This window comes from Mustela nivalis (genome assembly GCF_964662115.1).
Source record: "Mustela nivalis genome assembly, chromosome: 19".
NCBI lineage: Eukaryota > Metazoa > Chordata > Mammalia > Carnivora > Mustelidae > Mustela > Mustela nivalis.
In genome coordinates, this window is record NC_139038.1 from 16,283,429 (window position 1) to 16,309,337 (window position 25,909).

The 25,909-nt window shown below is 57.6% G+C and overlaps 3 protein-coding genes across 8 annotated transcripts; 1 reads left to right on the plus strand and 2 right to left on the minus strand.

Annotated features, from left to right (window-relative positions):
* The first annotated feature begins 1,938 nt into the window (after nt 1–1,938).
* On the plus strand, nt 1,939–6,146 carry PRSS8 (serine protease 8). The gene is made up of 5 exons (XM_082714423.1): nt 1,939–2,355; nt 4,036–4,198; nt 4,492–4,763; nt 4,853–5,019; nt 5,127–6,146. The coding sequence occupies exons 1-5, from the start codon at nt 2,271–2,273 to the stop codon at nt 5,430–5,432; spliced, it is 993 nt and encodes a 330-aa protein (XP_082570549.1). The 5' UTR covers nt 1,939–2,270; the 3' UTR covers nt 5,433–6,146.
* KAT8 (lysine acetyltransferase 8) lies at nt 6,105–17,445 on the minus strand. 2 transcript variants are annotated; one of them, XM_082714370.1, is made up of 11 exons: nt 16,281–17,445; nt 14,615–14,689; nt 14,360–14,535; nt 10,636–10,689; nt 10,376–10,540; nt 9,520–9,609; nt 7,232–7,372; nt 7,039–7,132; nt 6,793–6,943; nt 6,504–6,658; nt 6,105–6,290 (listed from the first exon to the last, which is right to left on the minus strand). In XM_082714370.1, exons 1-11 carry the CDS (start codon nt 16,489–16,491, stop codon nt 6,226–6,228), a joined length of 1,377 nt encoding a protein of 458 aa, XP_082570496.1. In that variant the 5' UTR covers nt 16,492–17,445; the 3' UTR covers nt 6,105–6,225. The 2 variants fall into 2 exon arrangements, with proteins under 2 accessions (XP_082570496.1, XP_082570495.1); XM_082714369.1 differs by having other exon boundaries at nt 6,105–6,658.
* A 1,968-nt stretch (nt 17,446–19,413) lies between these two features.
* Nucleotides 19,414–23,642, minus strand: BCKDK (branched chain keto acid dehydrogenase kinase; the record flags this gene model as incomplete). 5 transcript variants are annotated; one of them, XM_082714388.1, is made up of 13 exons in its annotated part: nt 23,509–23,635; nt 23,092–23,136; nt 22,574–22,937; nt 22,387–22,455; nt 22,184–22,294; nt 21,823–21,870; nt 21,623–21,742; nt 21,442–21,540; nt 21,192–21,265; nt 20,774–20,902; nt 20,594–20,683; nt 19,960–20,118; nt 19,414–19,870 (listed from the first exon to the last, which is right to left on the minus strand). In XM_082714388.1, the coding sequence occupies exons 3-13, from the start codon at nt 22,766–22,768 to the stop codon at nt 19,726–19,728; spliced, it is 1,239 nt and encodes a 412-aa protein (XP_082570514.1). In that variant the 5' UTR covers nt 22,769–22,937; nt 23,092–23,136; nt 23,509–23,635. The 5 variants fall into 5 exon arrangements, with proteins under 5 accessions (XP_082570514.1, XP_082570513.1, XP_082570515.1 ...); XM_082714387.1 differs by lacking the exon at nt 23,092–23,136 and having other exon boundaries at nt 23,509–23,634; XM_082714389.1 differs by lacking the exon at nt 23,509–23,635 and having other exon boundaries at nt 23,092–23,448.
* Between the last annotated feature and the right edge of the window lie 2,267 nt (nt 23,643–25,909).

Below are 25,909 nucleotides of genomic sequence, written 5' to 3' on the forward strand. Positions count from 1 at the left end.
AGCTGGGTGTGTGTCACCTCCCCAGTGGAATCAGCAACCCTAGCACCTGCCGGACACCTCAGCCCCAGCTCAGCCCCTACTGCCCTTGCCCTGCCTCCCAGAGCAAGGGGTGAGGGTGAGGGCTGAGGAAGGGTCGCAGCTTGGGAGTCCAGGGTCTCCCGTAGTCTATATCCGCAGACTGCTGCTCTCCTATGCACCCCAGAGTGTACACCCTCCGGGGTCCCCAGTTCACACATGACATGTCCTTCAGTGGTCCCCCATTTTTACATCCTGCCCAGTGTCCCCAGAGTTAGGGCGCCGTCAAGCAACCTTGGGGGTACATCGCACTCCCTCTCCCTTCATTTTTTTGAAAGATTTTATTTATTTATTGGAGAGAAAGAGCCAGGGAAGTGGGGGCAGAGGCAGAGAGAGAAGCAGGGAGCCGGATGCGGGGCTCCACCCCAGGATCATGACCAGAGCCAAAGCCAGGCGCCTAACCGACCTAGCCTCCCAGGCGCCCCCCTCCCCCACCATCTATTAGTGCCCCTCCCTGTGTGAATTCAACCACATTCCCTGCTAATTGCGAAGTCAGGGGGTCTGGGGTCTGATCGATCAGCCCCTGAAGTGCTCCCAAGGCAAAAGGGGCACATGTGGACACCCCTAGCTGGGGATTCGGAAAGGGTCACAGAAGAGGTGAGGTCTGAGTACAGAAAAGGGACAAATGGAGACCTGGGGAAAGAGGAGTGCTTGGCCTGGAAACCAGATGGTGAGGGTAGCAGAGGGGTCCCCTCTGGGGCTGCAGTCACCATCTCTTGGTTGAGTGGGCAGAGAATAGCGGAGGGGAAGTAGGAAGTTCTTGGGAGATTAAGGAGCTGGACAGAGGTTCTTAAAGAACCGGGCTTAACATCAGCTGCCGGACCCCAAAGGGACTGTTACCCGCCAGCCGGTCCTGTACCCAGACAGTCCCCCATCTGCCGTCCCTCACAAACATTTCATACACCCACCGTCCACCCAAACCCACCACAGTGTCCAATGTTGCCCCTCCTCCCCAGCAATTAGCCTCTAGCCCCTCACCCACCCCAGGAATTCCCTGCCCTCCTGGAGAGGCTCTGAAGTTTTGGCTAAGAGGTCCCATATAGAAAGTAGGTGGGGGAGTGGGGCTCTATTTTTCTGAGGCTTGAAGCCAACATACATGCTCAGTTGCCCACAGACCCATACAGGGTCAGAGGATGAACCTGACCCCCAAACTGGTCCCATGGACCTCTGTCCCGTGAGCCCTTGCCACCTGCTTGCTCCACCGGAGAATCCCTGGATTCTTCCCTGGACCGCCCTTCTCCTCGACCTGCCTTGACACCTTCCCAGAGCCCCTCCAGTCTTCCTGAGGAGCCCTTCCTGATGGGAACCTATGTCAGACTTCCGTGGACAGGCCCCCAGAGCCCCCATCTTCTTTACCATAGTGCCTGGCTCGCAAGTACTCCATAATCTCTGTGTGACGCTTTGATTCAGACCTGTCACGCTATTTCACCGGGAGCTCAGCGAAGGCAGAGATGGTGTCTGTGTTTGTGTCCTGTGCCTGGAACATAGTAGGCACTCGGGAAATGTCTGTGAGGTGGCCGGCACTGCCATGCCCCTCGGCACACCTCACCGCGCACAGGCGACGCTGCAGACTCCACAGAGGGGCCTGAAATGGCCGGCCTGGAGCAGCCCCAGGTGTCCTGGGCTCGGCCGCCAGGCCTAAGGAGGGAAAAAAGGTCAGAACCACAACTGCCCCAGGACAGCCAAGGCTGGGCCAGGCCCTGGGGGACATAACTGGTCTGGGAGACTTGCAAGACCTGGGACAGAGGGCAGTGGGGTCACATTCTAGGGAGTCCAGCTATCAGGGATTTGCGAGCGGGCGCGCACATAAACACACACAGAGAGCCTGGGGGTCTGGGAGGGCTTAGGACTCTGTTAGCAGGAAAAGCTGGCGGAGCGAAGCGAGAAGGGCGGGGCTAGGGGAGGGGCAGGCAGGTAGGTGCCCTTCCCCCGGGATCCGCGCTCTGGAAGGTCTCTACGCAGCCAGGCCCCGCTGGAGACGTGTCCCCTCGGCGGGCTGCGCGGACCCCAGCGTCTCCCTTCGTGCCTTGTCCCTGACTTGGAAGCTACCCTCCGACGCCTCTTCCCCTTCGCGGCTCGGATTCCAAGATCCCTTCCGTCTGGGGCCGATACCTGGAACTCGTCTCTGAAACCAGCCCTAGGTACCTTCCCCTCCGGTGCCTGGTGTCTCTCCCCAGGGGCCCTGGTCCTGGGCCATGGCCCACCGGGCAGGCCTGGGGCCTGGGTGGCTGGGGGCTGTGGCCGTTCTGCTTTTTCTTGGATCATTCCGGTCCGGACTTGGTGAGTATTTGCATCGGTCAGAGTGTGGGGCTCGGGGGAGGGGTGGTGGACATAGGCAGAGGTTATATCCCTCTTCGGGGCACATCCCTTATCCGGGGCTCAACAACGCCCGGCTCCAACCTCCCTAGCTCTGGGCCTCCCCCTTCCCTTCAGCTTTGGCCTCCTGAGGGGCACAGGGTGAGAGACCGACCTCTAGTCTTTCCTGTTTCCTTCCCTTTTCCTCTCCTCCAGGGGCTGATGGGGACGAAGGTGAGGCTTGTGTGGGGGAGGGGAAAGGAAGGGGACTTGGATTCAGAGTCCAGTGGAAGGTTTCCGGAGTGCTGAGCCCTCTCGGGAGGGCCATGTACCCACCCCTGCTGCCTATGTAAATCCTCCCGTCAGTCCCGAGATGAGGATTACAGAGACAGAAACTGAGGTGCTGAGAGTGACTTGCCCAAGAGCACATAGCCAGTCGGAGGCGTAGCTGGGATTTTAAACCCAGGTCTGACTCCAAAGGTACGACCTTTGCGGGAAACCGACCAGGGTTACTTCCTGGCAAGGCGCACCACCCGACCCCGAGTCGGATTTTCACGCCCAGCCTCACCGCGTACTGCTGGCTGTGTATTCTTGGCCAGTCCTCTTGCCTCAAAAATGAAGATGTTGGTTGTCTCCCGCGGCCCAGGGAGGACTTAGGGACATAAAGGAAGTGAAAGCCCTCTCGCAGCCCAGCGAGGTGCTTGATCAGTCACTAGATGGTAGCTCTTGTCGTTACGATGAGGGCAGGAGGAGCTTGGCTGGACCGTTTCGCTGCACCAGGCAAGGTGACTTGGTGATGGGCTGTTGGGTCCGGCTCCAAACGGCCGCAGCCTCAGTGCGGGTGAGGCTGTCCTGGAAAGCAGATGTTCCGGGTGGGAGTCCTGTTGTTCGGTCAACACATGTCCTTGACTCCAGCTGTGTGTGCCCAACCCTGGACCAGGCCCCCGGGACAAGGAGATCCACTCCAGTCCCTGTCACTAGGGAATGCCCGGACTGGGGACAGCTGAAACAGAGTCGCAGACACCAGCAGCACCGTTGTGTGATGGGACAGTGTTGGGGAAAGCATGCACCCCCCCAACCCCCACCCATCTCCCCGCCAAGAGCCACCGGCATCGTCCAACTCAGCCTGCCCAGTCAGGAGAGGCTGACATTTGAAGCACCCCCAGAGGCAAAGAGGTTTGCTGAGCTGCGAAGGGATGCGGAATGCAGGCTCGAGCGCCAGAGTGACCTGGATACGCGAAGGTCTAGAGAACAAGTGTGTGGCCCGGTGTGCGTGGCAGGAAGTGTCCCGCGGGACGGCCAGAGTAGGTGGTAGCGTCACCGAAGGTCTGGAACGTATCTACGGGCAGTGAGGAGCCAGGAAAGGGTTTCAGCTGAGGTGTGACCGGGTCACATTCGTCGCGTATAAAGATCTTCTGACTAGTGAGGAGCGGACGGAAGGTGGGGCCTGAGAGAAGGCTGGACGAGACCCGGTCAGGTGACGGGACGGTGAGGGGGGAACTAACCGTGCCCACTGAGCAGGGGACGGGGACAGACAGGGGCTGCTCCTGTGAACCCCCTTCCCAAGCTCCAAGCCAGGTTGTCGCGACGTGGCAGGCCCAAGGAACCTGATGGAGGGGGTGCGCCCCAGAAGGACCTGACCCCTTCCCCTTCCTCTCTGGACAGCTTCCTGCGGTGTGACCTTCCAAGCCCGCATCACGGGTGGTAGTGGCGCAGTCGCTGGCCGGTGGCCCTGGCAGGTCAGCATCACCTACGACGGCACCCACGTGTGTGGCGGTTCTCTCGTGTCCGAGCAGTGGGTGCTCTCTGCCGCTCACTGCTTCCCAAGGTACCAGCGGGCGGGGGGCAGCGGGGCAGGCAGGCAAAGTGCAGGGATCAACGTAGGCCAGAGGCTGGGGTGCTTGGGCTGGGTCTGGGGTCGCAGGAATGAAGTCTGAAAGGAGGTGCCAGGAGTGAAAGTCAGGGGTCCCAGGTCACAGGATCAAACGAACGGACAGTTCAGATCTAAAAGGCCCTTCAATGGGGAACAGAACCTGGGGTTGGCTGGAACAGGGATCCCTGGCAGGGATCAGGGAACCGGAGAGAGCTCCTGGGTCCCAGTCTTGGCCCCTCTGCCTGCAGGGAGCACCTCAGAGAAGACTACGAAGTGAAGCTAGGGGCGCACCAGCTGGACTCCTACAGCCCTGAGGCCGAGGTCCGCACCGTGGCCCAGGTCATGCCCCACCCCAGCTACCGCCAGGAGGGCTCCCCGGGAGACATCGCACTCCTCCGGCTCAACAGGCCGGTCGCCTTCTCCCGCCACATCCGGCCCATCTGCCTCCCTGCGGCCAACGCCTCCTTCCCCAATGGCCTCGAGTGCACTGTCACTGGATGGGGCCATGTGGCGCCCTCAGGTGAGGTGGGCGCAGACCTCTAGCGGCCGGCGTGGGGGGGCCCTGACTCAGGGGTAGGAGGCCCCAGGCGAGCATCTCTTGCTCCACAGTGAGCCTCCTGGCGCCCCGGCAGCTACAGCAACTTGAGGTGCCACTGATCAGCCGTGAGACGTGCAGGTGCCTGTACAACATCGGCGCCAAGCCCGAGGAGCCCCACAACATCCAGCAGGACATGGTGTGTGCCGGCCACGTGAAGGGAGGCAAGGACGCCTGCCAGGTGAATCGGGGGTGCTGGGAGACCGAGGCCTCTTGGCCGTCGAGGGTCGGCGGGGCCGGCCTGAGGCCCTGGTGCTTCATCCTGACAGTCACTCTGTTTCTCTTCAGGGAGACTCTGGGGGCCCACTCTCCTGCCCTGTGGGGGGCCTCTGGTACCTGGCAGGCATCGTGAGCTGGGGGGATGCCTGTGGGGCCCCCAACAGGCCTGGCGTGTACACCCTGACCTCCAGCTATGCCTCCTGGATTCACTATCACGTGACAGAGCTCCAGCCTCGCTTGGTGCCCCACATGGAGTCCCAGCCTGACGGCCATCTCTGTGTCAACCATCAGGCCTTCAGCGCGGCCCCAGTCCGGGCCTTCCTGGGGCTCATCCTTCTGCTGCCATTAGGCCTGACCCTGGGCGTCATCTGCTAAGCGGGTCATCCTGCGAGCTGACCCTGCTTCTTGGACTTCCACACTGTACCCGAGGACGGACGCCTGGCCCGGGAACGGACCTGACCCTTTCCTTACATCTTCTGGGCCTGGGGACTGGCTGGAGCCGCTCCTTCCTCCCCAGACCTGCGGGAGCCCCCTCTTCTGGGTCTGTTCTTTGGGACTACAACCCCCAGTCAGGTTTCCCACCTGTGGTGTTGGCTAGAACCTCTGTCCACCTCCACCTGCTGGTTGGACTCCTATGGAGCCCGAGGACCCTTTACGATGAAAATGAGCCCCGACTCCCCACTTTGTTTCCAGAAGGCGGGGCACCTGCCTTGTTGCTGCCGGGAGGGCCGGCTCCAGACCCGGAGCGCTCCGTCCGCCTGAGGAGTCCCGTCTCGTCACCCTCTTCCTGTCTCCTGAGCCGGGGCTGCCCTGGGCGGCGTGTTCTCAAGAACAGAACAGGCCCCAATCTTGCCCCATTGGCTGCCATGCCCTCCTGACCTCGACTTCTAGACTCCGGAGGACTGAGCCCCCACCGGAACCGGACTTGGGGTGAGGGACAGAGAGAACAAGCGCGAGTGAACTGTTCTGACGCCACCGGCTGTGTGCGTGACGCGCAGCGAGAACGGCGGCTCCTGGCCTCTCCCTCCCACCTCCGAAGTCCAGAACCACTGGCAGAATTTACTTTATTAAAAAAAAAAAATGATGAAACAGGTCTGTACATATTTACAGGCAGGAAGGGGGTGGGGTGGGGAGGGAAGCAGGGTCCGGCAGCAGGGGTGCGGCCCGCTCACTTCTTGGAGAGTTTGACCTGCTTGTGCTTGGGGGGTGCCCACTTGAGACAGACTGAGTCCACTGTGGGGAGAGAGGCATGAGAGGCGGGGCTGGGCCCCGGGCCCCGGCCAGGTTTCACCTCCAGCCCGGGAGCGAGGAGCCTGCCAGGGCTTCCGTCCTGGGAGCTGGTCAGACTAGTTTGGGATCATGTAACAGCCAAAAGGTGGCTCTGGATCCCAGGAGATCTTAACACCTGCCCCCCACCACACACACCCTGGGCAGCCCCCCACCCACCTGTTATGGGTGGTTTCTTATACTGGGCGCTTTTGAGGTGCTCTTCCACCAGCTTGGGTGTGACACAGATCACGTGCTGGCCCTTCCAGTACTTGACCATGTTGAGGGACTGCAGGGTGCTGATGATGTCATTCTGGGTGATGCTGGTCATCTGGCTGCGGAAAGGGTTAGCACAGACGTTGCAGACAGTCCCCCCGTGGGGTCTGACCGGGACGGAAAAGGGGACGAGGACACAGGATCTCAGCGTCTCAGAGGATCCTTCCCTCTTTAAGGGTTCCGGGGCCCTCACCTAAGGTCCTTGATGGACAGGGTGCCCCGGAAGTCTCGCAGGATCTCCAGCAGGACCCAAGACCAGTAGCTGCGGTAGCTGAGCTTGCCCAGGTCGGACAGTGGCTTCTCTGGGGAGCCGACCGTGCTCTCCAGCTTGGAGAGCTCATAACCTGGTGGCAGAGCGAAAGAGGCTCCGGAGGACCCAGCCCTGCCCCGGCACCCCCGCCCTGGCTGCCCCTTCCTCCGCAGGCCAGGAACCACTCACTGAAAGCAATGAGGAATTTTCCGTAGCCGCGGCGCTGGTAGGGGGGCAGAGTCAGGATGCAGGCCACATTGTTGCCGTCCGGAGACTCTTTCTCCTAAGGTGGTGTGTGGTCAGGACCAGCGGGGAGGCTCAGCCTGACCTCCCCAGGTCCGAGTCCCCGCCCTCCCTCAACCTGGGCTTCCCAGTGCAGCACCTTAGAGAAGTAGCCAACGATGTGGGCCCCCTGCCTGTCCACCTCGGTCAAGATGTAAAAGACGAAGGGCTCCACGTCGAAGTACAAGGTCTTGTGGTCCAGGAAGAGCTTGGCCAGCAGACACAGGTTCTGACAGTAAATCTGAGGGGAGGGAAGGTGGAGGCTCAGGGAGCAGGCGGAGGCTGCCCCCCACCCCCAACTTCGGTGAGGCCTGGACAGCGGCTGTTACCCTGCTCCGCAAATGCCAGCCTTCGGAGAGCAGCCAGTGCCACGCTAGGGAGAAGTGGGCTCCTCCCCAGAATAGCAGTTTTTAGAACTGAGAGGAGTCTTGCAGTCACTTCCTAAGGGACAGGGAAACTAAAAACCAGACAGCTGGATTAATCAATGACAGCTTCTTTTTTTTTCTCCCCGGTGCAAAAAGGTGAGTTGTTTTGGCTTTTTTAGGATTTTATTTATTTATTCAGAGAGAATATGTGCAAGCGGGGGGGCGGGGGGGTGGTCAGAGGGAGACGGAGAATCCCAGGCCGACTCCACACTGAGCACAGAGCCTGACGCAGGGCTTGATCTCATGACCCTGAGGTCATGACCTGGGCCAAAATCAAGAGTCAGACATGCAACGGATCCCCTCAGGTGCCCCAAAGGCTTCTTTTTTTTTCTACTTAAAGCATGGGGATAGGACTCATGGGCAAAAGTTTTTTTGGTTTTGTTTGTTTGTTTGCTTGTTTTTTAAGATTTTATTCTTAAGTAATCTCTACACCAACATGGGGCAGGAAGTCACAACCCCAAGATCAGGGTCTTGCGCTCCACTGACTGAACCAGCCATGCATCCCAACCAGTTACCACTTCTGAGTGCTAAGCAGGAGTTGAATCTTCAGGGACATTAACTCTTACACTTCAAATCAGGAAACGGAGGCTCAGAGGAGATAAGTGGCTGATGTAAGGCTAGTGAGTGCTAGGGCAGGATTCAAACTGGTATACGAGTTCTGTCTTGTTCATAGCTGTATCCTCAACAGCCAGCACATGGCTAAGCGGGAAGCTTGGTGCCTGGTAAATACTTGTGGAATGGACGGCTCTGAGCCATCTGCCCACCTGGCCATACTCCTCTGCTGGGCCTCGGCAGCCTCCTTATGCACCCAGGCTAAAGACCAACATCAGGACGGAGAATGGTTGGCTTCATGGCACAGACCAAGAGGCCCTCTGGTTTATGACACCTTTTACATCCACTCTTATTTGATCCAACGATTGTGAAGTCCAGCATTGCTAGCCCATTTTACCTAGGAGGAAACTGAGGTTCTGGAAAGGGGAAGTCCTTGGCTGGGACTTCAAAGTTCCCAGGGTAGAGCTAGAAAGAACACCCACACCTCCTGCTGGAGCCCATTCTGCCACTCCCCTGTTCATGCTCAGAAAGGCAAACCAGGGGACCCAGGCCAGGCCAACAGCAAATACTTCCCATTGGGCTCTTTATCTCAAGGCTGGCTGAACGCAGGAGGTCACCAGTAATAAGAAAGGCCCATGTTTACTAAGCACCCTCTGGATCCCAGACACTGTGTTAAGCACTTGACATTGCCGGCTCATTTGCTCCACCAACAATCCTACCGGGTAAACACTATCATGACTCCTATCTTACAGATGAGGAAACAGGAACAAACAGCGTTAAGTAACTTGTCCAAGGTCAGCCAATCAACCACAGCACAGCTGGAAGCAGGAACCACTCCGCAGCCTGCTCACTTTGCCCTGCCCTCTACTGTCCCCTGCCCTGGAAAACAGGGACATATGGTGAGAGCTTCCCAGACTGACCAGGCAAAGGCCAGGTGCTCTACGGCAGCAAAGCAGGCGGCAAACGCCGCACCCTGCCCCCGAGGTCCTGCTGCCACGAACCAGGAACTCGGCTCTCGGAGCTACACAGCTCTTGGGCAGCGAGTCCCACACAAAGCCGTCCCTCCCGGGGAAGACAGCTTTCCTTCCGGCAGAAAGAGAAAGCTCTTATAGAAGCAGCCTCTGGCACAACAATCTTCACTCTGGGTGCCAGAAATGCCCCAAGCTAAGCCACCCCATCAGGAGAAAAGTCTTCAGGGACAGAACAAAAACCTGGTCCCCAAGGCTGGTACCCCGCGGTCGGGTGTTTACCGCGCCCCACCACGGGCCCCTCACCAGGCTAAGCCTGATCTCACGGGCCTTTCCCAGGTTGGAGCTGGTCCTCAGGCCGGCCTCTACCCTTTGGTGAGAACGAAGACCACCCCGGAGGTGCTTGCCCCCAGCTCCCCTCAGCGCCCGGGCCCCCCACTCACCTTGTGGTCTTTGCCGTCAACCTCGTACACAGAGATGTTGCTCTTGCGATAGATCTCCTTCCCGGGGGGCTGCCGCCACTGACACTGGCCCTGGGGGTGTGGAGGAGGAGACGAGGCCTGAGACCTTCGGCTTCCTGCTGGGAGCCCCCATCCACCCTGCGTGGCTTGCAACAGGCCTCCACTTCTGTTTCCCCCTCTGCAGACCCTGGGCTCCATACTTAACCTCTGTCAAGTAATCTGAGTCAAACTACCTGACACAGAGCCCATTTTACAGATGAAGAAACCAAGGCGCAGAGAGGCTAAGTAACTGGGTTGAATATCACACAGCTAGATGGTCTCAAGTTCGGGTCAGCCTGGCTCTGGAGGACTCTGGAGGGCTCTCATCCACGACAGTGGCCATCCCTAAACCGCATACATTTGCCTCAGGTCACGCCCTGCACGACCCGCCCTGCTGCGCTAGTACTGTGAGCCCCCAGCCCCCCACACCCTGTTCCGCCTCTGCCAACGTTTCCCATCTGGTCCACACCTTCCACTGCTCGGGGCTATGCTCCCTTGCTCTCTCTCCCTGAGGAATCTGGCACTGGGCTGGCCTTGAGGAACACGTGGGGTCTGGGGGGACCTGAGAGACAGTAAGGGCTGGGTAAGTTAGCAACCCCATTCCACGGACGAGGACGCTCAGGCCTGGGCGAAGGCAGCAAACTGGCCACAGTCACTCCAGGCAAGGCAAGGCCAGGCCTAGAACCCAGGGCTCTTGAGCCGCGGGCAGCTTTTCCTCGCACTCAACTCCTCTGGACCTGTCTCTTCCCTATGGCTGCTGCCTCAGCCCCTCAGCCTGGTCCAGCCAGCCCCGTCTCACCAGGTGGAAGCGGTAGCTCTTCTCAAATTTCATGTACTTGAGGCAGTACTCGCAGAGCCACAGTTTGGGCTGTTTCCCATAGTCTTCGGGGAACGGCGAGAAGTACCAGGCGTCGATTTCGTAGTTCCCGATGTGGATCTTGTCCACATACTTGACCTTGGTGATCTGTGGGTAAGGTGGGAGCGCAGGGCGGTGTTTGGCTCAGGGCCAAGGACAGCAGGCGAGGGAGGGCCCCAGTCAGGAGCCCGGCCCCTGCTTACCGCTTCGTGCTCCTTCTCCAAGGCTGCTGTGGTGGGGTCCATCTCGGCGTAGGTCTGCGCAAGGACAGAGCCGTGAACAGAGGTAAACAGAAGTGGTGGTCAAGTGGCGTCCACTGCACCAGAACCCAGTGCTTCCCTCCGGGCTTCCAGATCTCATCCCCTGGATGACACTAACAACCACATGAACAGCTAACCTGTCTGACGTGGCTCTGAAGCTGGGCCAAGCTCCTCTCCTGCCCAAGGTTGGACCTTTTGCCAGATGAACAGGGCTAGGATCAGGAGGTCTGGTTCCAGCCCTTGGGCTGGTAAGAGCTTCAGCTACACAAAAGGATCAATCCAGCTCTGCTCAAACTGTCATGAGACAGAGGAATACCGGATCTCACCTTCTGAGCAGGAACTGGTGCCGGACTTCCCAGTGAGACCGGGCCTCTTTCCTGGGCACCATATCCAGGGGGCTGCCGGCTCCCTCTCGCAGCCACATCAGACTCTAGGTGTCCAGAAAGAAACTCAACCCCGTCCTCCCCGCAAACCTCTTAATCCTCCCGGGCTCCCTCTCTCACTGGGAGCAGCACCTTCAGTCCAGCTGCCCAAGACCAATAGGTCTGCTCTTCGGACTCCTCCTCCTCTTAGCCTGGCATCTGATGAAGGGCCAAGGTCTGTCAATTCTACCTCCTTGAGGTCTCTGCCATCGGTCCGTCTCTGAAACTCTTCTCTGGCCAACTCCGAAGAGCTACTGCCACCATCTCCAGTCTGGACCCCTAACTAAGCTTCCGCAGATTCCCAGCCTCCAGGCACAGCCCCTTCAGCTCTATGCTCTCAACACCCCGCTTTCTGTGGCCTTCATGCTCTGCGCATGCAGTTCCCTCTCCCCGACCTCCAAAAACTGCTTATTCAGCCTCGCATGGAGCGTGAGCCAGGGGAGTGTGAAGTGAGGCCGTGTTGCGAGCCATCGTGTGGAACTGTTTTTACTGTGCTCTTCCCTGTCCTTCAAGGCCTTGCGCGCTGCCCACCCCCTCCGGGAGACCTGACTGAATCCTTCCGCCACAGAACACACCCTCTCCTTTCCAAGTTTTGTAATGCATTGTTAACAACAATCCACTCTGCCTGCTGCCACTTAGTTTCCCCAATTTTCCAAGTCCTTAGAAATCAGGGACTGAAAGTCATGTCACCCTCATAGCACATCCTATTCCTAAGTCAGACTCTGTAGGAGGAACCAAGCACACAGACTGATAATGGAAAGGGACCCCAGGAAGGCCTATGACCTACACCAGGGGAGACGGCAGCCTTGCCCTGTGGCTGGGGAGGCAGGAGGGGGTCAGCATTTTCCCCAGATCCCTTCCCAATAAGCACCTGGCCTGTGTTGGCCTGTGTGGCCTCATGAAACCTTTTCAACCACGCTGAGCCATAGCCTTTTTATTTCTGTTTTAGAGAAGTAAAGAGGCAGGGAGAGGGAGGTCACTTGCCGTTGGGGACTAGCTAACTGCCATTTATTTCAAGTGCCAAACACTCCACAGGCATTATTTTCTTTAGCCCTCACAAAGACCCTGAGACAGGAGTGCTCATCATCCACATGGCACAAAGAGGAAACTGAGGTACAGAGAGGTCAGGTTACAGAACTGGTACCCAGCAGCGCTGAACACGGGCCCCTGGCTGGCCCAACTCCAAGCCTGACCCCTGCAAAGATGAGGAAGAAGGATTTTTCTCCTTACATGTTTCTTTAAAAACCCACTTCCCCACTCTCACAAAAGACAATCCTCTTCTGCATGGGTGTTAAAGAACTACAAAAACAGTACTTGTCTTAAATGCTGCAATTTATTTAGAATTAAACATTAATTTGGCTCTATTAACTCCGATATTATTAACTCCGATTATCCATCACCCTTTGGTTTTATCACCACCGGCCCACTGGCACCCCTGCTGACTACCAGCTTCCAGGTACACTTTTGAGACTTTAATGTGCCAGCACAACCTGTTCGAGGAACTAAGAGAAACTGAGACCTGGCCACAGGTGGCTATTTGAATTCATTAAATTTAACACAAATTTAATTTTTAGCCACATGAAACACATCCCAAGTGCTCGGTCACCACGTATGGTTAGCGGCACTACTCTACCGGACGGTACAGACACATTTCCACTTATCACAGGAAGGTCAGTAGGTCGCTGCTGCCTTAGACCTTGCAGGGTCTTTGCAGCTTAGGGTATTTCAAAACTTTTTTTACCATGATCCACAGCAGGAAATGGTTAGCATTGCAACCCAGCTGACCTGTCAGTGCATACACATTACATGTATTTGTACGTGAAATAAAAGCTTCTCAAAAACAATATATAACGTTTAATAAAGTGCAACGTACTCTGACATTTCCTATCTTACCCTATTTTTCTTTTCTTTTCTTTTTTTAACCAGGTTCCACACTCAACGTGGAACCCAACGCGGGGCTGGAACCCATGAACCTGAGATCAAGACCTGACCTGGGATCAGAGACTTGACCTACTGACTGAGCCAGCCAAGTGCCCCATATTTTCATTTTAAGTCATCTCTCCACCCAGCATGGGGCTCGAACTCACAACCCCAAGATCAAGAGTCACATGCTCCACCAACCGAACCAGTCAGACACCCCTCTTTCTTTCATTTTTCAATTTAAAAGCCTGTTACAACCCACTGAACTAATTTGGCCGTGCCCCCACGCTGGAAAAACATTGCCACAATGAGCACTCAGAAGGAAGCACGGAGAACATGCACACAATGAGCACTCAGAAGGAAATCACAGTGGCTGAAACTAATGAATGTCTAAGTGCCTGAGAACTCAATAAACCCTGGTTTCATCTGCGCTCCCCACTTTACAAATCAGGAAACTGAGGCTCAGGGTCAGGGAAAAGCAACCCCCACGGGTGGCATGGATTGGGGATAAAAATACCCAGCTTTTGGATCAAGAAGGATCCTTCCAGGTTTTGGATCAAGTAGCCTGAGTTTCTAAGGACGTGGTGAAGTCATGGTTAAAGGCTCTGGTGCCCTGAAGCCAGACAATCCAGAAGCTGGCAAATCTAATTCCTGACCAGATTCTTAAAACTTATCTGTTCCTCCCTGTAAACTGGAGATAATAACGCTGCTTACCTCACAAGGCTGCTGTGAAACTTCAGTGAGATCATATATTAAAATACTAAGCCTATAACTTCGGCTCACAAGCCAATAAATGTCTGCCATTATTATTCTAATTCCAGCCCACCCTTTTACTAGCTGTGCAACCTTGGGCATGTTACCTAACCTCTCTGATGCTGCTTCCTCATCTACAGAAACCATGATCGCCATGGCACTGGATGGTTAGGAAGGATATGATGAGCTTATATATGTGTAGGAGTCAGCACAGTGCTGGGCAGCAGCAGTGCCCAAAATCATTCATTCTCTTCCTTCCTTTTGGACTTCAAACCTTTGTCTAAGATGGTGTGGCAAATAGGAGACAAAGAAGCCTACTGCTGCAGGAAGCCCTGAGTTCCAATCCCAGCTGCGCCACTTCCTTGCTGCGAGACTGTAGCCAAGTGCTTGCCCTCTCTGAGCCTCACTTTTCTTCTCTGCGAAGACTGTCTGACAAAACATGGGCTAAGTTCCTGACACACTACAGAAGCCTAAGAAACAGAAGCTGTTGCGGTTCTAGCCCCAGGACTCAAGGGAGTTGGCAGAGGCAGCTGAGCCTCCTGGGGCCTCGGAGAAGGGGAGGGGGCCCGGACCTTCTGCACATGATTGATCTCATCGTGCTTGCGCTTCTGGTTGCGAGTGATCTTGCGCTCGGGCTGCTCAGCCAGCTCACTCAGGTACTTCTCGGAGTTCTTCTGCACGGCATCTTTGACCGTCTTGGTCAACGCCAGCCGGTTCTTGTCGACCCATTCGTCCAGGCGCCGGTTAACTGTGAGGATGGGCCATGAGTGGGCTGCCCTTCCACCCCTCTGCCCCACCCCAGGCCCGAACACCCCCAAGTCACTCACAGCCTACGTAGTGTACATAGAATTCCTCTCGGCCCTCCTGATCATTCACTCGAGACTGGATCACTTCAGCAGAATCTGTGGAAGAGAAAGGCCAGGATCATCAGGAAGGCCGGCAGGAATGGGACAAGGAGGATCCTTCGACCGAGGAGCAGTTTCCAGATGCCAGGGCACACATGAGCTAACCGGCCCTGGCCGCATCTGCCATTCCCTTGATCACTGCCTGTTCAGTGGGCCAGGCTGGAGCTGCTGCTCTTTCTCTGCAGGTGACACACGGAGGCTAACCGAAGCTCACATATGTACAAAGTGCCAAGAAGTTAACACTCCACTGAGCTTACGTCTGGCTCCAAACTCCATGTTTGTCTTGTACTCAGGCGTTCATTTGTTCAGGAGTCATGAGGGCTGGCTGCGCGTTTATGCGGAACCCTAGCTCCCCACGTCCTTTATTTAACTGCAAATTATTTGGGGTGAGCTTCAGTTTCTTCGTGTACAAAACAGGGATAATAGTGCCCGTCTCAGAGGGCGACTTAATGCTTCTAAAGGCTTTAGCACAGCACTGCCAACTAGCAGACCATTCGGCAGGTGAGCAAGACCACCACGGCCGGTCTGGTCCTAGCTGTGCTACTGCCGGGCAGAGAAGGCACAGCACTGAGTCACAAGCGGTCCCGCCCTGCAGAAGCTCCCCCGTGGCCAGAGGAAGGCGCAGCCAGACAGTGACAGCAGGTGTCACACACACCGCAGCCGAGGTATGAAGAGAATGCCGCGGGCACGTACGGAAGGGCACGACTCGCTCGGCCGGAAGGGAGCCGGGAATGGCATCACAGGACTTAGGGCACGTTAAGAGGCTGAGTAAGCGCTGCCAGCCGAGCCCGGAGAAAGGGCAGGAGGGCCCCTCGGAGCAGCGGGCACAGGGTGCAAGGCACACCGCGCTCTGCTCTGCTCGGGGCCTTCGCGAGGGGCGGCTAGGAACCAGAGAGGTCGCGCGGACGCCCGCCCCTGCACGGAACCTGGGGAGGGGAGGGCAGGGGGGCCCGGTGGCGTCTGCCTCCGCGGCGCCGAAGAGGAAGCCGCGCAGGCGGGAGACACCCGCAAGGAGCCGAGGTGTTGTCGGAAAGGCGACGAAGCCCGAGACCGGACAAGCGGCGGGACGAAGCCGCCGACTGCCGAGACCCGTGGGGCTTGCAGGCGGCGCCCGGGACCGCCCGAAGCTCCGCGCGCCTCCCTCAGAGCCCGCCCCCGTGACCCCAGCGCCTCCGAGAACCCGCCCCCGTGACCCCAGCCCCTCCGAGAACCCGCCCTCGTGACCCCAGCGCCTCCGAGAACCCGCCCTCGTGACCCCAGCCCCTCCGAGAACCCGCCCTCAGACCCCGCCCTCGTGACCCCAGCCCCTCCGAGAACCCGCCCTCAGACCCCGCCCTGGTGACCCCAGCGCCTTCGAGAACCCGCCCTCGTGACCCCAGCCCCTCCGAGAACCCGCCCTCGTGACCCCAGCCCCTCCGAGAACCCGCCCTCAGACCCCGCCCTCGTGACCCCAGCGCCTTCGAGAACCCGCCCTCGTGACCCCAGCCCCTCCGAGAACCCGCCCTCGTGACCCCAGCCCCTCCGAGAACCCGCCCTCGTGACCCCGCCCTCAGACCCCGCCCCCTGGCCTTTCGGGCCCCGCCCTCACGCCAGGTGCTGTCCGGGCGTCGGCACAGGTACGTTTCTCCGATCTCCACGGTGACTTCGGGCTCGCCGCGCGCCGGGGTCGGGGGAGAGACGCGGCCCGGGGACGGGGCGGTCCCCTCGACCGCCGCATTCTCCCCGGGCCCGGGCTCGCCCTCCCCCGCGACCCCTGAAGTCGCCGCCGCAACCGCAGCAGCTGCTCCCTGCGCCGCCATCGCTGTAGTGGAGATGACGCCAGAATCCGGCGCCGCGCAGCCCTTTAGTTCCGGGTCAGCGACGCGTGGCGGAGGCCGCTGCCGGCTTGAGGGCGGGGTCTGTGACGTGGCAAGAGCTCATTGGTTAGTGCGGCCTGCCCCCGCCCCGGCCCAAGTTTGACCTTTCTGTGCCAAGGGCCCTGGCCCTTTCTTCCGTCTGGAAATACGGCTGGACCCCGAGTTGAAAGAGGAGATTTTCCTGGTGTGATGACTCAGCCCGGCCTTTTTAAAGGGCCTGGTACCCGAGGAAGCGAGGGTGTGCCCCTGGGCACAGGTGCTGCCCCCACTTTACCCGGCAGCGGGGCGAGCTAGAGCGGCCCCCGGGGTCCTGGCACTGAGGCTTTGAGCCCAGAATTCACACCCGCCTTTGCGCCGCCCATCCCCGCCCCACTGATCCAGATCGCCCCTTTCGTAAAGGTCGGAGGAGCCGCCTTCCTTCAGTCAGGGCGAGGGAAACAGATGGCCGTGTCCGGGGGCGGCCAGTAAACTGCTCTCGCAGAATGAAACCCTTTTTTCCTTTTTTGAATGAAACCGCAGACAAGAACCAGGCGCGCACAGCAGACATCCCCTAAACAAACTAGTCAAAGGCAGTGGCCATAGTGGAGCATCTTGAGCTTCGTGAGGCATCTTGGGTTCTGACCCTGCTCTGGGTAAATTGTGCAAGGGTTCAGCCTCAGAGTGCCGTGAAGGTTATCATATATCAGTGGATAGCCCATATAGCTATATAAAGGGCACGCCATATATTTACCTATCTCTTTGGTATATAAAGTGTGTTGCACAGTGTCAAACAGGGTAGGTACGCAATAGACATTCTTTTTGGCCATTCTCTGAATTTTCTTTGACTTACAGATTGGTTATTGGGATTAAAAGCAGTTCTAAAGGAGTGGAATGCTCAGTTCTAACGGAGTCGGGACTCGGGTTTCAGATCAAGAAGTAGAGGAGTGAGCAGTGGGAAGCACTAGGGACTTGGGGAAGTTAGAGAATTGGTGGGCGCCTGAGCAGTGAATGCCAGGTGTTTGGCTGCCTAATAAGCCAAAGAAACAAGTCAGGCAAGAAAGAAAAACATTGTAATGCCTTAGGGCACTTGGGTAGCGCGCAATCAGTTAAGCTTTGGACTCTTGGTTTCCGCTCAGGTCATGAGATAGAGCCCCTCGTGAGGCTCCGTGCTCAGCACGGTATCTGCCTAGGATGGTTTCCCTCTCTCCCTTTGCCCCTCCCCACCCTCTAAAACAAATCTTTAAAAGAAACCACAGTGCCTTCTCCCACTCCTCATCCTACCCCCACCCCCATCTTCAAGACTGTTGTTCTCTCCACCCATGGTCCTGATGCCTCACTTTTGACTGCACCCAACATCTTGTTACAGGGCTGCTGTCCTTTCTAGTTGAGGATTAGCCTAGGCTTTATAAACCCCTGATCCAGGTTACTACACCAACCTCTTCACTAGTCTCCCTCTAATCATCCTTCTAATGTGCAAATCTGTTATTTCTAGAACTGGGTGGATGCTTCACCCAGACCCTCTGGAATCTCTTTTTGTTGCTTCTTCAGATCCAGATTACTTCTGTTGTGCCTTCAAAAGCCAGAGGCTCTTTATCAAACTATCCCTTGGGCCAATAAAGCTGTTTTGCCTGAGTAAAGCTGAAAAGGCAGTGGGGGGGCTGGGAGGAGTGAGGGGGGTGGGGACACGCCTGGGCGGCTCAGCCTGGGTGGCTCAGTTGGTTTCATATCCATCCGACTCCCACTTTTGGCTCAGGTCATGATCTCAGGGTCAGGAGATCAAGCCCTGTGGTGGGGTCTGGGCTCAGTACAGATTCTGCTTGGGATTCTCTGTCCTCTCCTCTCTCTCAAATAAGTAAATAAAATCTTAAAAAAGCAAAGGAAGTTTTCAGTTTGGAAGTTTAAGTACCTATCCACCCCTACTTTCCAATACAGACATTAACCAATGATTATCAAGAAGAGTTCATCAATGACTGTGCAACTTAGCTCTCCTGCCTCCAATTCTAAGGCAGAACTTACTAGCTAGCCCTGACCTTTTGCCTGAGATGATGTCCTTGTCTGGCCTCCGGCCCTTCCCTTTTGTGCCTCTCCTACTCCCTAACTGGAGCACTTTCCCAACAAATCACAGAGACACAAAGCCTCCTTTCAGCGTCCGCTTCCCAGGAAACCCAACCGGAAACATCCCTGCCCTGCTGAAAATCTGTCCATGGATTCGTGCTGCCTACAGGATAAAAGCCCGTATTTCCTGGCCAGACTCCAGCCACGTCCCCTGCGCCACAGCCAGCAGGATCTTTAGCCTGGGATGTCACTACGGTTTCCACCACCTGGCATGTGACATCAGATAGAATTCCTGTCTTCCTCAACCCCCACTTCTCTCACCAGTCCCACCAAGCAGGGCTTCCGGCCCTTCTTCCCTCCCTTGGGCCCCACCTGCTGTCTGGAGCCCTTTCCTTCTGCCCCTCCCCCACCAGGGCCCCACTGCCCCTGGGGCCTGCCAGGATATAATTTTATGTGTTCCTTTTTCTTGGCAGAAGCAGGCACAGCTGGCAGGCAGTATTTTTAACCTTACTTAGGAATCAGGTGGCTCAAGGAGGTTGCCCAGTCTGGTAACCTTCACCTCCAGAACCTGTGACTGCCAGGAAAGGAGGTGTCAGAACTGAGGCCTGAGGCTAGGCCAACTTGGGCCTTCAGTATAGCCTGGGACACAGAAACATCTGTTAAATGAAATTTAACATTTGTTAAAGAGATTTGGGGGCAATTCTATACCTGGCCTGACAGGCTGTCTGGACAGTTCGAGACTGAGACACAAGCTACATAAACCCAACGGCCCAGGGAACCAGAACAGGGTGGCAACACACACCTGCCCTCCCCACACACGGGGCCCAAGAGGGCATTCAAAATGTGAACTTTAATAACAAACAGCAGGTCAAGGTCGGGGTTCCCCAGGAACGAGAATAAAGGAGCTGGTGCCGGAGGCCTCACGGGTCCCCACTTTCTCTCCTCCAAGGCCTGGAGGCAGCGAAGCAGTGGACCTCTGTAGAGGAGGCGTGGCACCGGGCTCCATGGAACTCCATCTATTTGGGGCCCGAAGACCCAAGATGCAGCAGCATGTGGACCAGGGTGGCACCCTGCCTCGCCCAAAAGGTCCTGGCAGGGTGTGGGGCCCAGGCGAGGCAGGCAAGTAGGCCAAGGGCTGTGGGGTCAGATGCGGAAGCTTTCCTCTCGACCATCAATGTGCCGGAGCCGCAAGTAGACGTCTGTGCCAATGCCCTGCAGAGACTGCAGTCGAAGGGAACCGCCGAGGTACTCCGCGTAGGCCCGTGAGGTGGGCAGCCCGAAGCCAAAGCTGGGATGGGCAGGGGGACAGGATAGCTTCAGAGGCTTGGGTTTCCTGGGGCCCCCCTCCCCCTCCATCCTGGCCAGGTGGGGCCTCACCCGTGCATGGGCCCTGATTGGCCGCCACTGTGCATGTCCAGGTGGCCAAAAAGGGGGCTGATCCGGGGGTCCTGGGTGCTGGCCTCAGCTGTAGTGAAGTGGTAGTCCATCACCCGGTCCAGGTCCTTGTGAGCGATGCCCCCACCCCGGTCTGAAATCCTGGCAAGATGTTGATAACATGGGCTTGGCTCCGCTTGGGTGGGAGCCTCACTACCTCCCAAATAAACAGTGCCAAGTCTGCCTTCCTGCCCCTTCCACCCAAGGATGGGACGGGCTCCACCCAGACCCTGGCCCTTGTTTTTATAAGCACCACCCTTCCATCCTCACTTCTGCCTGGGCCACTGGCTGCGTACACCTTCTCGCGGGACTTCACACTTACCACCAGCCCGACGCCGTGGACTGGTTACTCCTAACTCCCCACTCCAGGACCCTCAGCTGCTGACAAGGATAGGACTTGGCACCTGCAGCCAGCCCCAGATCCGTTCCTCTCTAGCTCACAGCACTCAAAACCAGAGAGCATTCTGTCTGACCAGGGACCGAGTCTCAGAGTAGAGCAGCTGCCGGCTCAAGGTCATGCAGCCAGGCAGAAATCGCGACCCCCGCGTTTCCAGCCTAACTCCCACTCAGGCCAAACCTGATGACGAGATCAATATCATTGTTGGCGATGGTGATGACCACATCTGGGACATTGTAGGGAGTGTCGAGGTGACTCTCCATCGTGGCTCTATGTGGGGAAGAAACACCAGTAGGCGGTGGTGCCCCAGCCTCACCCCAGTTCCTGTCTGCTCCCTTCCAACGTATCCAGCCAGCCTACCTCATGGCATTCTTGAGGAGCTCAGGCAGGATGTAGTCCAACGGCATAGGGATGAAGGGGAAACGGGCGGCCACGTGTCCATTGATGCGGACGCGGGGGGCATTGCCATACTTGTGTTCACACAGGCGTCTGTGGATAGGAGCCGACCTAGCCAGTGATTCTCAGACAGAAATGGTTCTGCCTCCACCAACCCCAGATGCAATTTCTAGAGAGATTTTTCCTTGCCACACTGCGAGTTGTACTGAATAGAAGCCAGGATTCCTTCTAAAGATCCGAATAAGCACAGGACAGCCCCTGAGATTTATCTGACCCAAAATGTCAATAGTGCCACATTTGAGAAACCCTGTCCCAGGCAAGGGCTCAGGCCCAACCCTTCCCAGCCAGAAGCCCTCCACCCCCTTAGCTGTTCTAGCCTCACCTGGCGAAGTCCACCCACTTCTCAATAATTTTCTTTGGCGACAAGCGAGTGCAGATGATGCCAACAAAGTCGGGCTGGCAGGAGAAAGAAAGTCAGGACTAAGCAGTACCTTGACCCACACCTTACCATCTCTGGACCCCTGAAGCAGCCCCAAGCCCCTTCCAGGCCCTTGGCCCAGCCCCTAGCCCCAGGGAACCCTGGCTTGGTCCCGTCTGTCCCACCTGGAAGGTCTCAGATCCCAGCACCCCACCTTGTCCTCATGCAGCGCCAAGTGATGTGTGGCCAACATGCGGATCCCAAGCCTCGAGGTCAGCGTCTTGTCCAAGAAGTAGCGGACAAGTTTCTCATCCTGTGAAGAGTGGGTCCTCAGAAACCCCGTGCCTTTCGCAGACCCCCCAACAGGCCCGGGTGCCCACTGTGCTGCCCCTGACCTCTATGTGCTTCCGGCTCTCGCGCAGGCCCTCCGCTAAGAGGGTCACCACATCCTTGTGGTCGTCCAGCAGCTGTCGCACCAGCTGGCAGTACTGAGCCTCGTCCGCCTGGTCCTTGATCTACAGGCCACAGAGTCATGAGCTTGGATATTTCGGCCCTGACCTCTCAGCCCCTCACCCTGCCCTGGCCCAGCCCTCACCGGAGGGAAGTCGGTCAGCTTCTGGAAGGCCCGGATGTACAACTCGTGCTGCAAGGAAGAGGTGTGGAAGTTCACAGGGATGCTGTGGGCACTGGGTAGAGAACAGCCACCCGTGCTTACCCATGGGGATTGCCATCCACCCCAATGCACTTGGTTTACACCTACACTGTGGCCTTTTAAGCCTCAGTAAATATGCAGCTTTGGCCTCCGAGGGCTTGGGTCTGAGCCCTCTGGCCCTGAAACCTTTTGGCAGACAAGGTTCTCCCACTCTGGTCCCGTCTCCCAACACGCCCCATGGGCAGTGGGCACACTGATCTACAGTGCCCTCTAGAAAAACTCACACCCCCTGAGGCCATCTTACCACGTGCAGTATGGTGGGGTTGCAGCCAATGATAAAAGGAAGGCTCCGGAAACCCTTGATGCGGTGAGCAATCCTCACTGGCAGCTCTTGATGCAAGTACCTGGCACTTTTCTAGGAAAAATGAGGGCAGTCAGGGCCAGGGCCGGACAGGCTGTGCCCGGGCTGCAGGAACCCGGAACCAAGCAAGGGGGCTGGAATCTTACCAGAAGGTGGCTGCCATCCTGAGAGCGGCCAGCATAGAGCATCATGGTCGGAGTGAGGCGGACTGAGGGCTGGAGGGGTGAGGGGACTTTGAGGCCTGGATCTGCAGCACCGCCCCACCACATTAGCTCCACCCCTTCCCTGAACACCGTCCCCAGCTCCAGACCGGACCTCTGCCCAGCTGCGCACCTTCTCCGCGGCCACATCGATGGCCGACTGGTTGTAAAAGGAGGTGACAGTCTTGGAGCGCTCCCGCGCCATCTCCATGTGGTGCGTATCGGTGGCTGATGTGGAGCGGGCCCGGAGTGAGAGTGCAGGCCGCAGTAAGGGCCGGAGTGGAGGTCCGCTCCGGGGACCACTCCCCAGCACGGACGCCAGTATCATTGTCCTGCTCCGCTCCTTTGTTTCTTTTCAGACTAGGCGACTGCTAGGGCAGAGCAGCGGATACACCAAGCCGACCCCAGAGCGGGGCAGGGGCTTTTCTCTGACTTCAGGAGCCACGACGGCAGGTCCGGGACGCTGACAAGCTCAGCCCCCGGGGAGCAGCTCCCATCTGCCGGGGAAAGGAAGGAGGAATTGTAAGGATCCGAATGCAGACGATCTGCACCAGCTCTCCACGTGGACCCCGGTATCATCAGACCTGGGCAATCTCTATCCGCACCCGTGCAACCACCTCCCCAAACACACAGGGGCCGGGCCCGTACAACCTTGTTTTGCGGGCCTGTTCTTCAGCTTGAGGCTCTTGCTGGTGCCTGGAGGGGAGGGGAATCTCAGACGCGTCCAGCCGGAAAACAACACCCCTCCCGGTGGTCCTGGGCACCCTCGTTCAGGGGGCGGGGCTGACCCCTACCCGGCGCCTTCAGACCCGGGCCCCCCACGAGAGTGGCCTGCCTGTGTGTGGCACACCGCTCTGTGCCCCCGGGGGCCGGCGGCATCGGAGTAGCGGCCCCGGAGTCGCCGCCTGGGTTCCCCCTCCGCAGGGTCGCTTGGTTCCGCCCGATCCCCCCTCTACGGTAGATGCCACCCCGGTGGGCGCGCACCCCGCGGTCCAGCTCAACGCCGGAGGCTCCGAGCACGCGCCGCGAGCCCCGGCAGGCAGGGTCCGCGCCGGCTGCTCCACTTACCGCGGGGCCGGGGCCGGGGCCGGGGCCGGGGCCGGGGCCAGGGCCGAGGTCCGAGCGGAACGGCCCGACAGTCGACGGGCCGGGAGAGCCGAGCCGCCTGCGCCGTCTGCCGCCGTGACGTCGCGGGGCTTCGGGGGCCCGGTGCCTCCTGGGAGTTGTAGTTTGGAGCCGGACCAGGTCAGCCACGCCCCTGCTCCTGGACCCCCAGATGAATTTCCACGGCTCCTTCCTGGGTCTCCCTGGGTCTCCGTCTCCTGTTCTATAAAACAGGCTTCCTGGTATGGGAAGAGGGACAGGGCGAGAAGACCCTTAGACGTGAAGCGCGCAGGCCGAACCCCGCGTCCCTTTCCTGCGGTCCCATCCGTCCCCACCAGTGTTTCCTGACTCACCTGTGGAAACGCAGACTGCTGGCTCAAACCCTAGTTCAGCCACTTTTACCATCCGGAATGACTTAACTTAAACTGCCTCATGCTTTAATGTCTGTGTTCGTAAAATTAGGATGTACCAAACTTGCGATTGTGTGGGTATATGAGTTTATAGGTGTCAAGTGCCTAGAACAGTGCCAGGCATGAAATTAGCACGGTGTGAGTGAGTTATTATTATTCATTCAGGCCTGATACGCTCATTGGGGGACTTTTCCGTGCCAGAAGAGGAGCTGGGGTATTGAATCAAATAAGTGGACCCTCCCCTGACCCACAGAGGAAGGAAGTTTCAGGGTCATAAATCCTGATGAAGGCTGCGCAGGAAGGAAGCATCAGATGGGGTCTGGGACATTGGTACAGGCACAGCATGAGTAGGATGTGGTCAGGTACCCAAGCCTTAGTGGGAAGGGCATGACAAGACAGAGAATAGTCTGGATCATCTGAGGATATGCCTGCAGCCATGTGGAGTCTAGGAAGGAGAAGGGCTGAATGGGGTGAGTAGAGCCTGATGGTGAAGGGCGAGGAGGCTGCATTCGTCCTGAGATAGCAAGAAGTCATTGAAGAGTTTTAATTCGATCTGCTCCTTAGATACACTCCTGTGGCTATAGTGTTTGGAAGATTGGATGTTGGTGAGACCAACTGCAGAGACCAGTGAAAAAACGATTTACTTTTCCTAGGCAGGAGGTGATGGAGAGACTTTCCTCTGTGTGTGTGTGTATGTGTGTGTACTTGTATTTGTACTAATCGGATCTTTCTTTCTTTCTTTCTTTCTTGTTTTTTAGACATTTATTTATTTATTTGACAGAGAGAGAGAGAGAGATCGCAAGTAGGCAGAGAGGCAAGCCGAGCAGAGAGCCAAACGCGGGGCTGGATCCCAAGACCCTGAGATCATGACCTGAGCCGAAGGCAGTGGCCCAACCCACTGAGCCTCCCAGGCGCCCCTGATCGGATTTTTCTTTACCATAGTTATGTATTTTCTAAATATTTTTTTTAATTTCACTTTTTAAATTTTTTTGATGTAAGTTTTCTTTTTAATATTTTATTTACTTATTTATGTGCCAGAGAGAGCAGAAGCAGGGGGAATGGCAGGCAGAGGGAGAAGGAGACTCCCCCGGAGCAAGGAGCCCGATGCGGGACTCCATCCCAGCATCCCCGGGCTGTTATGACCTGAGTGGAAGGCAGACACTTAACTGACTGAGACCACCAGGCATCCCCCCTTTTTTTTTTAATTTTTTTTTTTTTATTAAAAAGGGATTAAATGAAGCCCAAAGGCTGTCTTTAAACTTCAGCAGAGGTGGGACCCTTTAGCACGGCTGAGGGCCCGAGGAACCGGAGGAAGGTCTGCGTGTACCACGAGGCTAGAGCCCCGAGTCTCTGGATGTCCCCTGCGCCCCTCATCGCACACCCCTCCCGCCCTTTCTTGTCCAGCTGCCGGGCAGAATCCTGGAGCGCGGCCACGAGGCCTCTGAGCTCTGGGCGCGGGAAGGCTGGTTCGGATGCGGAGCACAGCGTGCGCGGAGAGGCGAAGGACTCGGCGCTCACGCGGCCGCGGCGTGGCCCGGGCAGCGGTGCTGTAGCGGCCCAGCGGCGGGAGGCGTCTGGGCAGGACTTCGCCCCGGTTGACCCGGCCGGCTTGGCCCCTGCGCGGCCCGAGCTCGTTGCTGACACCGGGCGGCGGCGGGTGGACATGCACCGGGCGTTTCGTAGCACTCGCGCCCAGTCCGCCCCTGCGGGGGCACCCTTGGAGGAGTCGTGTGTTGTGTTAATGTAGTCTTCATAGCAACCCTATGAGGCAGCAACTGTTCTTATTATCACTCTACAGATCGACTAAAAGACTCGCCCCGCTCTGTCCTCTCCGCCCTCACCCCCCGCGCGCGATGGCTCCAGCCACACGGCCCTCCCTGCTGCTCCCGAAGCAAAGCAGGTGCCTCTGCCTCGCACCTCTCCCGGCTGTTCCCTCCGTCTGGAGCGCCCTTCCT

Bases quoted from the DNA above. Each gene is read 5' to 3' on its own strand.
- PRSS8 (XM_082714423.1), top strand. From the start codon at position 2,271: ATGGCCCACCGGGCAGGCCTGGGGCCTGGGTGGCTGGGGGCTGTGGCC. The intron at 4,199-4,491 runs GTACCAGCGGGC...CTCTGCCTGCAG, and splicing joins GCCGCTCACTGCTTCCCAAG to GGAGCACCTCAGAGAAGACT. The intron at 5,020-5,126 runs GTGAATCGGGGG...GTTTCTCTTCAG, and splicing joins GAGGCAAGGACGCCTGCCAG to GGAGACTCTGGGGGCCCACT.
- KAT8 (XM_082714369.1), bottom strand. From the start codon at position 16,491: ATGGCGGCGCAGGGAGCAGCTGCTGCGGTTGCGGCGGCGACTTCAGGG. The intron at 10,690-14,359 runs GTCCGGGCCCCC...GTCCTTGCGCAG, and splicing joins AGATCAATCATGTGCAGAAG to ACCTACGCCGAGATGGACCC. The intron at 7,373-9,519 runs GTGAGTGGGGGG...CCCTCCCCTCAG, and splicing joins TTGACGGCAAAGACCACAAG to ATTTACTGTCAGAACCTGTG.